The following is a 14,856-nucleotide window of genomic DNA, read 5'->3' as shown; positions in this document are numbered from 1 at the left end:
CTTTATTATTGTGTTTAAGTTCAGCATCTCTAGTAAAACTGCAGAGCTGTTTGTTGTCCCTGGAGGACCCATGGGGGTCAAATGTGGCCCCAAGATTTTTTTTTTTATTGAAAGAAAGTAAATACATAAAAATATTCAAATAAAGTCAAAAAATTATGAAAAAGGTTAAACTTTTAAGTGAATAAAGTCTGAATCATTTCACAAGATAAAATACATAGTTTGACATATAAGTTGTAATTTTACAAGATGGATACATTTTATTCCAGATCAAGTCAGGCTTTTTTTAAAATAAAGTTGTAATTTAATTAAAATAATTAAAAAGTCGTACACTTCTCAGCAACATAAAATAAACAGTTCCTGTTTGATGGTCTTTATTGAAGCATTTTAAAAGCTGGAATTAACATTTTATTTGCAAAAAAGCATCACTTTTTGGATAAAACTGTTAACTTTATAAAACAGACTGTAATTCCCCCTTGCCACCGCTGGGTGGTGCTGTAAGCGGGAGGTCCTGCAGTTGCGCACTAGAAAGCGGCGGAGCTGCTACGTGGAAAGGCGGGGGGAGTTCAGGGGAGGAGAGCGGCGACTCGCGCGCGCTCGCTCTTTGATCAAAAATGAGTCGCGTCCTGAGACGGAGCTGAAACAGGAGGACGTCTGCGCCATGGACGGCGGGCTGACCATCACCTTCTTCTCCGTGGCCATGTTCGTGGGCTCCTTCCTGCTCGGATTCTTCCCGCTTCTGTTCAGGCTGTCTGAGGTGAGTGCGGGTCCGTCAGGACGCGCTGCACTACCAAGTACAAACTTTACCCCCTTCCAAAGGAGGCGGCGCGCGGCTGAGTTCCACGCGCCTCCAGCGGTGTCACGCGTAGATCAGGCTGCTTGCAGTTCCCACCAATGAGGCTCTCTTTTTGACAGAAAAGCCTGCAGTTTGTCTCCATTCTCGGGGCCGGGCTGCTGTGCGGGACGGCTCTGGCCATCACCATCCCGGAAGGTGTGGCTTTGCTGGAGGACTCCTGGAAAGGTAAAAGAACCGGGCCGAATCCTGTTTCTGCTGGTTGCCTTGACAACAGCAGAGGAAGTGTTACCCTGAAATACACTAAATAGACATTTGTTTTTGTTTTTAACAAGCAAAAATAGACACCCCACCCCCAGATCATCTGTAAATCACATCTTAACCCTAAAAAGTAGCTAGAAATACTCTTGAGATGGGAGCTAAAGGTGCTCCTCTCTGCTGGATGTAGATCAAACGCTTCTCCTTCATCCTCCTGCAGCATCCTCCTCTGATGTGCCATCTGCTCTCAATGCCAATAAATCCAACGCCTCCGCCACAGAAGAAGAAAGCCCGCCGCCTCGCTCCTACATCGGAGTGGCGCTAACGTTGGGATTCACCTTCATGTTTGTTGTGGATCAAGTTGGAGGTTACTTCTCCACGCGGGGTAAGTTAAACCCATCCCGGCCTTCACAGATGCTCCTGACGGTTTGAATGACGTCCGGCGGTTGCTCTCAGGTCCATCGAGGCCGGCGCCGCACGGCTCCCACATCACAGCCACTCTGGGCCTGGTCATCCATGCAGCAGGTGGATACGGGTGGATCATTCAGTTCAGTTTACGCCGCCGCGGCGAGACGACTCATGAGGTTTCTGTTTGCGTTTAGCCGACGGCTTTGCTCTGGGTGCTGCAGTGGCTACGGGTCAAGTGGCGGTTCAGGTTGTTGTGTTTTTTGCTGTGATTCTTCACAAGGTGAGAGAGGTTCTCTGCAGACGTCCCGGCGGATGTGCTGTAGATGTGTGACCCCCCCCTCTGGTCTCCTGCAGGCTCCTGCAGCTTTCGGTCTGGTGTCCTTCCTGATGCACGCAGGCCTTGACAAGAAGTTCATTCAGGGACATCTGCTGGCCTTCTCAGCTGCAGCCCCTCTTGTTGCTATCAGTACATATTTCATCTTGCAAGCAGTAAGAAAAACAAACAAAAAAAGGGGGGGGGGGGTGACTAGTCAGCTCCACTTCCTGTTTCCACATGTGTTTTGTTTTGTGTCCGCAGTCTGGAAATTCGGCGCAGAAGCAGCTCGGTGCCACGGGCGTAGGAATGCTCTTCTCAGCCGGGACCTTCCTCTATGTGGCCACGGTGCACGTGCTCCCAGAGGTCAGCCGGACAGAGCAGCGCCCCTCCCAGCTCCAGCAGCACGCCGGAGCGGGGGACCGCCACCAGCGGCACTTGGGACTCATGGAGAGCGCCACTCTCATCCTGGGGGTGGGACTGCCAGTGTTGTTGGCTCTTGGGCTCCATGACGACTAAGAAGGAGGCTTCAGGACGGTTGAAGCTGCAAACGGCGTTGTAAGGCCTGTAGGAGCTCCTCGCCGCCCCTCCATTTGCCCTTTTTTTTTACCTGCTTCTAGTGGCTGAGCGGCTGTTTCACCCCCCCTTGCTCTCTCTCTTTGCCCCTTGCCACCCCGGTCAGAGCTGCACATTTTTTCTTTTCTGTTAGGTTTTATCTCCATAGCAACCGCTTAATTTTTTGGTCCCCTGATAATGATAGTCAGATCTATGTAATATTGAGAGGAATTGGCTAAACTAAAACTTTGAATTTCCTTGACAACTGAGGTGGTTTATTAACCCCGCCCACATCCCTTATTTGTTCACGTTATATTGTTTTGTACGGAAGCTGATAACGGCCTGCCCTACTTTTTTCTTTTTACTGTTTTCTCGTGATATCGAGATAATGACGGATATCCCGTGGCGTCGCTCTCTCTCTCTTTCCCGCACTTAGACTTTAACTGTTTTAAGTTTCTTTAATTTGTGGTCAACAGCAAAGACGGCAGAAGAAAAAAACTCACCAAAAGTCGTTTTTTAATCTATTTTTTATGTATTAGTGGATCTACGCTCCTTAAACGCCTTAATTCCCCCCACCCTCTCTTTCCCTAAAACCCCCGACAACCGGTTGATTGACTGCTTCCCAGTGACACTCGAGGAGTCAGGAAGTGGAAGATTTCAAATGTGTAGCTGCTGCTTAAGGCTAATTCTGTGGAAAGGTCAAAGGTTAACCAGACGTCGCTGGCGGTTGTAGACTTAGCCTGGTGGCGTGAAATTTCGTGAAGGTCACTCGTGAAAATGTCAAAATCGTCACACGTTGCTAGAAAATGGCTGCCAAGCCGTAGGTCCTGTGGCCATCCCATAATAATCTCACAACTTCCTTTGGATATCTCTGTCATGTGTGGTTCGGTTTTGTTTCTTTATTTTTAACTTTGTTTTTAGCCCTATGAGAGATTTTAACCCCTTTCATCGTGTTTTTTTGTTGGTTTCTCTCGCAGTGATGTCATCTTTTCTGGGGTAAACTTTTAACTCAAGGCGCAAAGAAAGAGGAATTGCGAAAACAATCTGGTCCTTCAGGAAAACTGAGCGCGTGCCAAATATGTCAACTCTAGAAGAAACGTATCTTTTTAGTCCGCTTTTTATTCCTGTGTCTGACAATCCTTCCAGGTTTTGTAAGGATCTCCAAGAAAACAGGCCGATCGTTTGACACTATTGTGTCGACTGTTGAAGATTAAGGTCACAAGTTTCATTCTGTGAAATGAATATGATGTTGGAAAGAAGCTTTTATTGTCTCACAAAAGTCACGTTGTCGCTTCCTTTTCCACTGTTCACAACATGAAAAAAGACACAAACATCTTTTCACATTAGAGCCTTTAAAGGATTTTTCAAAGAACGTCTTACTCCGGTCATCGTTTGATCTACCTTGATGCGTTCCCAGTGGTCTTTTAATTCATATTATGCCATTTTCTAGGACATATCTGTTGTCCACTGAGTGCGTTATGTTATGTTGATGTGTGCATTTTCGGCAATCCGGCTTCCACGGCGTACGTTAATACTGATAATGCACACTTTGAAGACCATCAACATGCTTATACCATGGTCACTTACAAAAGAAATAAATATTCAATCAGTTTTTAGTACTTTAATCGGTTTAGATTTTTTTTTCCCACAAAAGAATTGACTATTTGTTACATGGTGCGCCGCTCCAATCACCAACCTCGACGGCAGCGGCAAAGGAATTCAATATATATGCTAATCGTCACGATGGGTAAATAAAGCATCAGTTCAGAGAGAAAGCTCACCTCTTACAGCTTGTTTCTGTCCAGATGATGAAGATAAAGTTTGTTTTAAAGAAGCCAGCGCAGTGATACAGAACATTTAAGCTAAGTAACCGGAACTTCTTTGTTTGGCGTGCATTATCCCTGTGCATTATCACTCTTTAATGCACACCCAGCAGCCAATCAGAATCGAGTATTCACCCGGACCCTGGTATAAATGGGGCCTATATGAATCTACATTTCTGGAAATGGAGGAGACATAGACCACAATGCATTGCGTTTGTATAATTTTTGTAAAAATAAAAAAAAAGTCTTCCTTTATAGATCATCCAGGTTTCATCATCAGAACTCAGTAGATTTCTTAGGTTGTTTTTTATTTAAGGGGGGCGGGGGTCACTGTCGTCATATTTGAAAAAAAGAAAAATTAGCTAGCATGATGTCCGAATTGCTTTTAAAATCAACTAGATAGTCCAGACACTGCTAGTTTCTGCAGAGCAGAAGTTCATCAGAAATTTGCCTCTGAGTTGTGGGCGGGGCCATTGGCATGGAGCAACTCCACCCCTTTTCCTCACCCCATTGCTGGAAGTTCTCTGTTTACACTTTCCCACTAGCTTACAGCCCCTCATAACCCCAAACTAAAGTTACTGGTGCAACCAAAATATTGCAGCAGTCCAGCCGTCTGGTTTGGATCCAGATTCCAGCTTAGATGACGAAAACAAAGACGTTCGTGGATCTATTTGTCTGCAACAATTTCAATAAAGAAATACTCAGAAATGCACTTTTAATTTTATTAATACATATCCTCCATCTTTAGTAAAATGCCACAAGAACATCGTTCTCATCAGAGTTGGTCTTTAATTATGAGGTGCGTGTTTAAAATATCTGTTTTTGCAGAAGACACTTGCAGAGAAAAGTGATGATGGTTGATGCAAAAGAAGAATAAATTGGGGTTAAATAGTGGTTAAAAACCAAACAAAACGCACTTTAAAGGTTTCATGGTGACCTGAAAGGTCTGCAGCTTCCTGAAGAAGACGACCCATAAAGGCTTGAGCTCAGCTTTGGTCGCCATGTGGTTTTATGGATCAGATCAAACAAATCCTGGAACACTTTTATTCTTCGGATCGTGAGATCCAAACGTTTGCTGGTGTCCAGCTTGATAAAAGCTGAGGGAATGTTGGAGCCGAAATCTGATCCTCTATAGTTTTATGCGGCTTATGGAGGCAGCAAGCTGGGCCTCCAGAACCATCCGATCAAAGGTTCGAGTGTCCCTCTGCTGCCGCACGCGCTCCCTCATGTGAAAGGAGGCGCGGGCCAGCCTCTGCGCCTCCTCCTGGATCTGCTCTCTCTGCCTCTGCAGCCTCTCCCGCTTCCGCTCCTTCTCGGAGACGAGGTTCTCTCTGGCCTTGGTGACGGCCTGCTCCTCCTCCTGGATCTGGTCCCGGATCCTCCGGTGGCGGGCCTGTCTGTGGTCGTTGTGCTGGCGGACCTGCTGAGCTCTGCTCCTCTGCAGAGAGGAGGCGTGCAGAGCGGCGTTCTCCACGCGCCTCTGGCTCAGCTGCACCAGCATCTGCCGGTGCGTGAGCCGCTGGAGGCTCTGCAGCTCCGCCCTCAGCTGCACTCTTTGGATCTGCTCCTCTTCCCGGACGCTGCGCTCCTGCAGCTCCCTCCTCTGAGCCTCCGCAACTTGAGCCCGTTTCTCTGAGAAGTGTTGGAACTTTCTCTCAAGTGCGCTCCTCACCTGAGCCTCCTCTTCCTCCATCTTCTGCTCCACTTGTTTTTTCAGCAGGATGTGTCGGAGCTGCTCCCTGCGATTCTCCTCCTGCAACCTCCTCCGTTCCCTCTGTTCCTGCTGCACTTTGCTTTTCCGGGCTCTCCCTTCTTTCTTTACGGCAACCTGTCTTTCCTTCTCTCGTTCCTTCTCCTCCTTCTCCTCCTCCTTTCTCAGTTGCCTCTCCTGGTGACGCTTGCGCACCTCTGCCTCCTTCTGTGCAGCCTCTATCTTCTCTCTGCGTTTTGCATCCACCTCCTCTTTCAGCCTCCTCCAGCGGTCCTCTTGCAGCAGCACCTCCTGCTCCAGCTGTCCTGCCTCCTTCTGCTCCTGTCGCTCCCTCCGCCTCCTGCGGGCCTCCAGCTCATGGTGCCAACACTTGAGTCTGTGCTTCAGCTTCTTTCTCCGCTGTCTTTCTGCCTGCTCCTGCAGGAACTCTGCCTGTTTCCGGGCCTCCTCACGCTTTTGCTCCTCTTGCTGAGAGAGTCTCAGACGCTCCTGTTGCTCCTCATGCTTCACCAGCATCAGGGCGGCTATCTTTTGGTCCCTTTCTGACACTGTGACGCACATCTTCTTTTGGATTTCAGTGGCGAGCGTCTTAATTCTCATCTCAGTGGATGGGGAGTGTCTGAGATCTCCCAGGCTGAAGCTGGTGCCTGTGCCCCTGTCTGGGTCTCTCCTCTCAGCAACAGAGGAGGTGGACCTGCAGGAGGTCTTGCCTTTGAAGCACAGCTCTGCATATGGAACAGGTCCTGCCATCTGGAGCTCATCTGATGAAGAACGGTTCCGTCCTGGACCAGGTTTCTCCTCTGAGCGGCAGGCTGCGTCATCAGCGCGCCACGCCTCATCTGTCCCGTCCTCGCGCTTCTTCTGCAAAAGTTTAGATCTTTCTTTTCCATAAGACTCGTGCAGAACCGTCATCGTCTCGAAAGGCACCGCAGACCGCCTCTGCCCCGCGCTTAAATCGTTCAGAGATTTAATTAGAAGCTGAACCGGTTTGAGACCGGCGCATGGGTCGCGCGAGCTCGACGGAACGAGGCTGCCCTTCTCCGCTCTATCCGACCCAAAGTTCTTCAAAGAGAGAGATCCAGAACCGAACCCAAACCCAGCCATCGAAGAGCCTCGGCGGTTCCTGCGCACAACTCAATCAGTGCGGCGCTTGCGGGTCAGGAGGGGATTATCTGCGCGTCACGTGGTTCACTGTCGATTAAACCTCACCTGTCTGTCGGATAGTTTGAATGACCGTCTGAGACCGTTTGGTCCAGTTTCTCACTTACCAAAATCCAATGAAAAGGCCCCACTTCACCAATTAAAAATGATGCTTTGTTTATACGTTTTATATTTGTCTATATGTAACAATTTAAACTGATTTAAGTTTTGACAGGAGCACGTATAAATTAATTTCAAAATAAAATGCCAAAGAAGATCCTCTTGTGGACCAAATTTGTTATGTGAAACACTGCCAGAAGAATACAGCCTTAAAATAAATAGATACATTAACAATTGAAGCAGTTTGTCAGTGAGGAGTGTACGAAATACCTTTTGAATTTTTCAGTTTAAACACAATTTATATGCATGTTTGAATATGTTTCGATTAAAAGTTCATGATTATTTTTAAAGTTTTAAGATGTAACAATTAGGGTTTCCCTCAAGTTTTTTATGCAACTTTTTATTTATCTATTTACCTACTTCATGTCTACTTTTTGTCAGAAGGTCTACATCTACTGCAGAAATAGCTTTTTTAAGTTCAGTTTGGGGATTAACTTAAATCGTTACTTATTATTATTATTATTATGTTTTACAACAGTATTTGCAACTGTTGCAAATCCCCAAGATGCTAAAGGACAAGATAATGCGTCGTTTTAACTTCCGGTTTTGTGTCAACGGGGACTCTTAAGATGATTTTCACTCAACGTTGACATTAGAAATTTAAATACATCTATAAATCAGTAGTGAATGGGATAAATGTATATTAAATTCCCAAAATTTAAAATTAATATATTTTGTAGAGGCTTTAGTTCATCTCTTTAGTTTTAACCTTTTGTTTTCCGCTTGGTGTTGGCGCTTGGTTTCAGCTTCCTGTTTGTCCCGGAAGTCTCAACCCGGAACCTTTGTCAGTGGCGTAGGCATGTCGGTGTGTGTTTTTAAGCTACTTTTTGAACAGTTTATTCAATTCTTCGTAAACTTGAGAAACATGCCAAAGATCTGTTTACGTGACAAGTGAACGGTTAGTTCTCTACAGTATCGGTTTCTGAAATTAGCTTCTCTGTAGAAAAGCGCGCGCGCGAATAAGTTAGTTCGCTCCATCCATGCTTGCCTCGTTAACAATAACATTAACATCCTGCAGTAATTGCAACGACAACAATCGTGTTTAGTTAGTCGAAAACTTAACAACTCTTCGAGGAGTGTGGAGTTGATTAGGCAAAACTTTTGTAAACAGTTTTAGGTTTATCTGCCTTTCGCGGCAGTTTCTTTCACGTTTTTTCCCGGTGTCCGTTGCGTTGCGATGAGGAAGAGCAGAAGAAACGAGGAAGCTCCGCGGCAGAATGGCTCAGCAGACTTTGAGACCAACCCGGTCGGTCTGCAGGACGGACACGACGACAACGATACGGGCCGCAGGAGGGAGATCCGGAGCAAATACCGGGACCTCATCAACACCGTGCAGCGTCAGTACCAGCAGTTGTTTACTTGTTTACATTATTTACAAACAAGTCGTTCACGCCGCCCCTCACGTTGACCTTTTCCCCACAGAAAACAGGGAGGACATGCTGAGTCCATCCACGGATAAACTCACAGAGGTTTTGGAGGAGGCAAACAAGCTGTTCAAAGATGGTGGGTGTCATGGCAACCACTGAAAGTCTGTGATGGGGCGCACGCGCGCTCTCCTTTTTATTTTTTGCATCCAAAATAAGATGTTACAACGGTTTTCTTAAACAGAATGACCCAGATTTCAGTGAATAAAGTTTATATAAAGCTCCTCGCTTTTTGCAGCCAGAAAAAATATATTTATTCCGATTTATTAGGGGTGTAACGATTCATATTATAGTTTGTGGATGACCATAGGATTATAGTCGATATTGGTTCATTTTGAACGATCTGATTCACTGACCTACAATGGATCCAAGACAGCTTTAGCCAAAACTTCCATCAGTGGGACTCAGGGAGAAATGCTGGAAATAATGGCAAATCCATTCACATTTTAGTTTCCTACAGACTGTGGTTTTTCCACATCAAAATAAAAGATTATTCTAGCACGATATATGGTCACATGTCTTTGCTAAATTCAAATTGTTTCCACACTTAGGACTGGCTGTGATTGGTCATTTTTATGTTATGGTAAAATAAAACTACCATGTCTCAAGTCAAAGAGTATTTTCCAAAGTAATCAATTTATTTTATTTTGAAACGATTATGACGATTAAGAGCAATTCAATTAACAACCTACCTCACACAGATCGATCTGTCTGAATCGTAGTATGAATGATTCGTTGATTAAGTAGCTTGATTATTGCACCCCTATGGTGTAATAAAGTATTTATACACAGAGTGCTCACGTTCTCTAACCTGTCAGGTGAACCGCTCTGATTAACTTTTCTCTGACAGTCCGCAGAGCGAGAGAAGCTGCTCTCGATGCCCAGCTCCTCGTTGTGGCCACAGACTTGGGCAAAGAGAAAGCCAGCCAGCTGTTTTCAGAGGGGAGCGCCTTTGACCCCACTGCCTTTGCTGAGCATCTGGTGAGTGTGTTTGCTGTTCTGCACAGAGCTGCTGGGATGTCTGTTCCCCCGAATTTATGAAGGACCCCAGAAAAATTCATGTTTTATGGAGTTCATGTTAGAAACATTGATTGATTCAGTTCATGAATCAAGATCAAACCAAGATTATTTTATATATTATGTTTGAATGGTTGCTACATGTTTGTATTTTTATTGGATGAATGAAAATCAAAATATTATGTATTCAATCACCATCATTTACACGTTTTATTTAGAACAGGAGATCAACAGAACATCACTAACAAAAGCACAGATTTAGGAAGAAAGAAATGTTTTTTATCACTTTAAACAACATCACACACTCAACTTCCTGGTTGACTTCAGCAGGAAGCAAAACATAAACACAGAGGTCGTTTTGGAACAAACCCTGAAAATGTTCTCCACAGCTGAATGTTTAGCTGAAGACAGTCCCACTAGATCGATAGTAAATGAAGACGCAAACAACTAGAAAACACTCACAGTCCTTAAAGCGTAAAGACGAAAACAGAATTTCTTTTACACCGTCACATGACCTCCTTTTTGTATTATTCTTTATTTCATATTTATTATATATATTTTTTACTGTAATTTAATTTCCACATTCAATCAAAATCTGTTTTTCAGTACTTTTTTTTAATTTTTTTGTCCTCTATAAAAATACGAGATACTTTTACTTTGAAAATGAGAATCTTCACTGACACTTTATTTTGAAGATTTATTTACTTCTGGTGACAGTGGTGCATACGGCCTGTTTAGTCTATATTAAAAATACATTATTTTGCATTTTAGTTGCATTTAAGTATATATTTTGTTACTATACTATATAAAGATCGCAAATCTGCGATTTTAGACGTCAAAGATAAAAAAAATCAAAGTATTCGGATACTCGTTACAGCCCGAGTCCACGCTGCTAAGTAAGTTGTTCTGGCTGGTATGTTTTTATATTAAGCTAAGAGGAGACGAATAGAAAGAAATTAATTTCCTTATTGGTAAAAGATCCGCACATTTACTAAAGCATGTCTCCTCTTTTGTTTTTTTAGTCAAAAATATGTACGAGTAGAAAAACTGAAATAAAATCCATTTCTCTCTAAAAAGTATTGCTGAATAATCAGCAAAGAGTTGACTGGATGTTTCTCTGAATAATAATGAAACCTCCGTGGATCTATGAATGAACATGTTTGTGTTTTTCTCCAGCTGTCCTTCATGGGACTCAACCGACTGGAGGACGGAGACGGCGGTCCGCAGAATGCAGGCGCAGCCGACGGCTACCTGCCCAGAGACGCCTGGCACCGGCTGTCCAGACGAGTGGAGTGTTGTTTCCGGACGGCTCCGTCCTTCCACTACATGTGAGGGAGAGAGGGACGTTCCTCTGCTCAACATTCCACAGTCACACCACAAAATCTCAATATTCTGTATATTTGTCTGACATTTGTCAACCATTGGGACAAAAGACACGATGATGATAATCATCCAGCATGCAGATAGAGATCAGTTATTCTTAGAGAATACAGATTTAAACAGAGGCATGTGAATCCGTTACAAATGTTTGAATTATTTTAAATTGGTGTTTATGAACAATTGCTCGATTTTTCGGGCGGTAACGAGTATCTGAAAACTCAAACGATGACCGAGATCGCTGATTCGCTACCTTTATAAATATAGTAGAGAGTAATAAAAGTGCAGTGCAGTGTAATTTTCACTCAAAAATGCAGAGTAATGTTGGACAAACTAAACAAACCAAATGCATTGCTGTCAGCCGAAGTGTCAGTGAAGGTTCAGTGACAGTAAAAGTGGGTTTGTAGATGGAAAACAGGAGAGACAGAAGTTCAGTTTACTGATATAAGTACTAAAAAACTGATTTAAATATAGTTGGATGCCCCCCCCCCCCCCCCCCCCCCCCCCCCCCCCCCCCCCCCCAAAAAAGTAACAATTCACAGCCCTGGTTTGACTGTAGCTGACAAAACACATTTAATAACCTTAAAATCAAGAAAGTTGAAGTTTTTCATCATTTCGATTTGACAAAATACTATATTTATTTACTATAATACTATATTTTTGGAAGACATTTTTTGTTTGTGCTTCTTGTTAGTATTTTGGTAGATAGAAACGACAAAGATTTCAAATGCAGCTTAATATTTTTGTTTGCCCCAATCCCTAAAATTGACACTTATATTAGGTAATAAAGAAATTAAATTGGTATTCTTTACGCACCATTATAGTTAAATATAAAGATTAGTTTGTTTCCCACAATTAGGAGCTAAATTAGGACAATGAAAGCTGAGTTGTATGGATAACATTTACTTCTCAGTTGATAAGAAAATCCGACTTCTTGTCTTTTTAATGGGTCTTGTTTTGGGGTTTTGTGCCCCCCTCTCACACACACACACAGGATGGGGTCTTTCCATGCAGAACCTCCAGCCCCGAAGCAGAGAACAGAACGACAAAGAAAAGCCCCCACCAAGGAAGCCAAACGGATCATGCCGACTCAGGTGGCTGCGCTTTTCCACATCTGTTTTTTCTCGTTTGACCTTCAGATTTTGGGGGGAAATGTTTCTATTGTGGCCTTTTCAGCAGTCGTTTCTGGTCTGTTCGAGTAAATGGCGTAAACTTATATAGCACTTTCCTACCTACAAGGCCCAGATCGTTGACCCATTCACCCAGTCACACACACACATTCACACACACACTCACACAGTGGTGGCGGCTCTGCTGCCGAACACTGGCACCAACCTCCCACCAGAGGCAAGGTGGGGTTCAGTGTCTTGCCCAACGAAACATTGACTCATGGGCGTGCAAGGTGGGGATCAAACCTGCAATCTTACGATCATGGGTCGACCGCCCTACCGCTGAACCAGGGCTGCCCCTGTTTCACGCCAGTGAAACATTGACAAAGCGGTTTGTTTATCCACTTAAAGGATAATATTTCTTCCATATAAGTGACTTTTGTCGAATTCGTCTTCTACACCGTTGAAGCTTTTAGTTTACTTGTTGAAACCTTCAGATTTATGGAAAGTCTGGACATTTCTTCCTTAATAAAAAGTGTCCTAATTCTCCAGATTTACTGTTACATGCAGTCAGGCTGTGGCTCTTTATTTTAAATCTTTGTGGTGTCACTGCTGCTTCAGCTGAAGAAAATGGAGGAATCCCATCAAGAAGCAACAGAGAAGGAGGTTGAAAGGATTCTGGGATACCTGAAGACTTATCATCAAGACGACCGTGAGTTTCAAGTCATTTCCTGAAATGCCTTCCTGCCAACGATCGGACCTGATCCGACGTGTTTGCATTACAGCGACATCTCCAATATCCTATTATGAGTTCGTCGTTGACCCCAACTCGTTTGCCAGGACGGTGGAGAACATTTTCCACACCTCTTTTCTTATCCGGGTAACAAATATCACAGAGAATCCGCTTTTATTCTCAAACCGAGTTTGTTTGTCTTCCAGTAAGGGAAAAACCGGCTGTTTTTGTTTCAGGACGGCCTGGCACGGATGTATCTGGATAGCGACAAGCTGCCTTGTATAGGTGAGGCAGCCTGACGGCGCCGTGGCATCCGGCGTCGCCAAAGGAAAACATCACGTTTGTTTTTGTTTTCTTTGTCTCAGCCCCCGTCGAAGAAGGAGACGTAGAAGCCGCGAGCTCCTCCAGCCGGAAGCAGTGCATCATCTCCATCAGCCCCAAAATATGGAAGGTTCGCTATAAAGCCTGTTTCTCTTTCTTTATTATTCTATCTTCCACCATTTTTTTATGCCAAAAATGACAGCTTTTCTGTTTATCACCATAGCAACCATTTGATTTTTTGGTCCCCTGGGTGTGATGAACATGTCTACTTACATTTTCAAAGGATCAGCAAAACTAAATTTTTGATTTTTCTTGACAACAGAGTTTTTTTTTTTTTCTTTAACCACGCCCACATTCCCAATATGTATACCAGTATATCAAATGTTATGTTATCTTATTTTCGGCTTGAGTCAAGGATTCATGCATTAGGTTACCCAATATTCTGGTCAGAAAAATGGGTCGGGAACAGGGTGATGCTAAATTTGCAAGCTCGCCACGATCACACCGTTCAACATCTGCAAACTTTGAAACCAACGTTTGTTCCCAAGTACCCTCTCAGTGATGCTCATCCCTGGGATGAGTGTAAATTTGTAGGCGGTACTAAAATAGTTTTAGTTTTTTTTTTCCAATGTTTTTTTGCCTTTTTCTTAAATTCCCAAGGTCAAAGGTCAACAAAAGCTTGGTAGACTTAACCTGGCAGCAGCTTTTCTTTTACCGTGTTGTGCCAAAATGTGAAAAGCGCCAAATGTCACACTTTGCCATAAAATTATGTAGGTCCGTGTATGGCCATCCCATAATCATTTCACCTGTTTTGTTTGTGGAATTTGAAATATATATATATTTTAGACCCATAAGAGATTTTGGCCCCACAATTCTTTCTCCCCGCATATATTAGTTGGTTCATGCAAATGTTGGTCAGTTTTGGAGTATGTTGGGGGGGGGGTGAAAGGGCTCAAAGGCGCCGTCAGAAAGGAATCTGGAAGAACAATGTGGTCCTTCATTCCAAGGCGGCTCTGGGACATAAATATATTTATGTTCTGGTTTTTGTCTTTCAGGAACTGATCGATACCTTCGAGATCAAGGACTCCATCATTCAGCCTCCGGAGCCTCACAATGAGTGACATAAACTGTTTTCTTAGTTTTAATGGATAAAGAGTTATTTTAAATATACTGTGTCATTGTTTATTGCACAGGGATTTTATCTACTTTGTTGTTGTTGCCGTCAGGCCTCGCGTGTAAATAAATGGCGTCCAAACCCCATTTTTTTAAAAGTTGACAGACGTTTGGCCAGAATGTTTGAGCTGTCTTTGCTGTAACTTCAGCTGTAAGCTGACAGCTTAAACAGAGGTTTATTTCTATACGGTGTCAAAAAGAAATGTTTTTTTTTTAAGTATACGGAGCAACAATAGACTGTAAGGGGAAACAGCTTTCCTGAATGTCCTGGACGTGACATTTTTAACATTTTCTACAGATATCACACATGCGGAGCTTCAGGAATCAGAATATCTGGAACCTTTAGATGTCGGTTTCTGCTGCAAAATGATGCCATATTGTTTGTTTTTTTTCAATAAAATATTGTGAAATAAATGACCGAAGTCTTTGTCTGGATTCTTTGATGCTCTATTTTGGGTTGAATTATCAGGTTTATGTGGTTGGACACACACATGTGTCATCATTCTTCTTTTTTTTTTTTTTTA

The 14,856-nt window shown here is 43.6% G+C and overlaps 3 protein-coding genes across 3 annotated transcripts; 2 read left to right on the top strand and 1 right to left on the bottom strand.

Moving 5' to 3' along the window:
* Positions 1-357: 357 nt before the first annotated feature.
* LOC101163600 (zinc transporter ZIP9) lies at positions 358-4,391 on the top strand. The gene is made up of 7 exons (XM_011484681.3): positions 358-754; positions 913-1,018; positions 1,269-1,433; positions 1,505-1,573; positions 1,651-1,736; positions 1,811-1,945; positions 2,034-4,391. The coding sequence occupies exons 1-7, from the start codon at positions 659-661 to the stop codon at positions 2,286-2,288; spliced, it is 912 nt and encodes a 303-aa protein (XP_011482983.1). The 5' UTR covers positions 358-658; the 3' UTR covers positions 2,289-4,391.
* An 885-nt stretch (positions 4,392-5,276) lies between these two features.
* On the bottom strand, positions 5,277-6,986 carry LOC101164427 (coiled-coil domain-containing protein 177-like). Its single transcript, XM_004077542.4, has one exon. The coding sequence runs from the start codon at positions 6,960-6,962 to the stop codon at positions 5,277-5,279; it is 1,686 nt and encodes a 561-aa protein (XP_004077590.2). The 5' UTR covers positions 6,963-6,986.
* Positions 6,987-7,703: 717 nt separating this feature from the next.
* On the top strand, positions 7,704-14,749 carry nsmce4a (NSE4 homolog A, SMC5-SMC6 complex component). Its single transcript, XM_004077458.4, has 10 exons — positions 7,704-8,515; positions 8,601-8,681; positions 9,453-9,583; positions 10,796-10,947; positions 11,991-12,090; positions 12,727-12,817; positions 12,891-12,985; positions 13,075-13,123; positions 13,204-13,289; positions 14,215-14,749. The coding sequence occupies exons 1-10, from the start codon at positions 8,356-8,358 to the stop codon at positions 14,278-14,280; spliced, it is 1,011 nt and encodes a 336-aa protein (XP_004077506.1). The 5' UTR covers positions 7,704-8,355; the 3' UTR covers positions 14,281-14,749.
* Positions 14,750-14,856: the final 107 nt, after the last annotated feature.

The sequence above is a fragment of the Oryzias latipes genome, chromosome 15 (assembly GCF_002234675.1).
Source record: "Oryzias latipes chromosome 15, ASM223467v1".
Lineage (NCBI taxonomy): Eukaryota > Metazoa > Chordata > Actinopteri > Beloniformes > Adrianichthyidae > Oryzias > Oryzias latipes.
Note: the sequence above shows the minus strand (reverse complement) of the source record. Positions and strands in the feature narration are given on the sequence as shown.

Bases quoted from the DNA above. Each gene is read 5' to 3' on its own strand.
- nsmce4a (XM_004077458.4), top strand. From the start codon at position 8,356: ATGAGGAAGAGCAGAAGAAACGAGGAAGCTCCGCGGCAGAATGGCTCA. The intron at 8,516-8,600 runs GTCAGTACCAGC...TTTTCCCCACAG, and splicing joins CCTCATCAACACCGTGCAGC to AAAACAGGGAGGACATGCTG. The intron at 13,124-13,203 runs GTGAGGCAGCCT...TCTTTGTCTCAG, and splicing joins CGACAAGCTGCCTTGTATAG to CCCCCGTCGAAGAAGGAGAC.
- LOC101163600 (XM_011484681.3), top strand. From the start codon at position 659: ATGGACGGCGGGCTGACCATCACCTTCTTCTCCGTGGCCATGTTCGTG. The intron at 1,574-1,650 runs GTGGATACGGGT...GTTTGCGTTTAG, and splicing joins CCTGGTCATCCATGCAGCAG to CCGACGGCTTTGCTCTGGGT. The intron at 1,946-2,033 runs GTAAGAAAAACA...TTGTGTCCGCAG, and splicing joins CATATTTCATCTTGCAAGCA to TCTGGAAATTCGGCGCAGAA.
- LOC101164427 (XM_004077542.4), bottom strand. From the start codon at position 6,962: ATGGCTGGGTTTGGGTTCGGTTCTGGATCTCTCTCTTTGAAGAACTTT.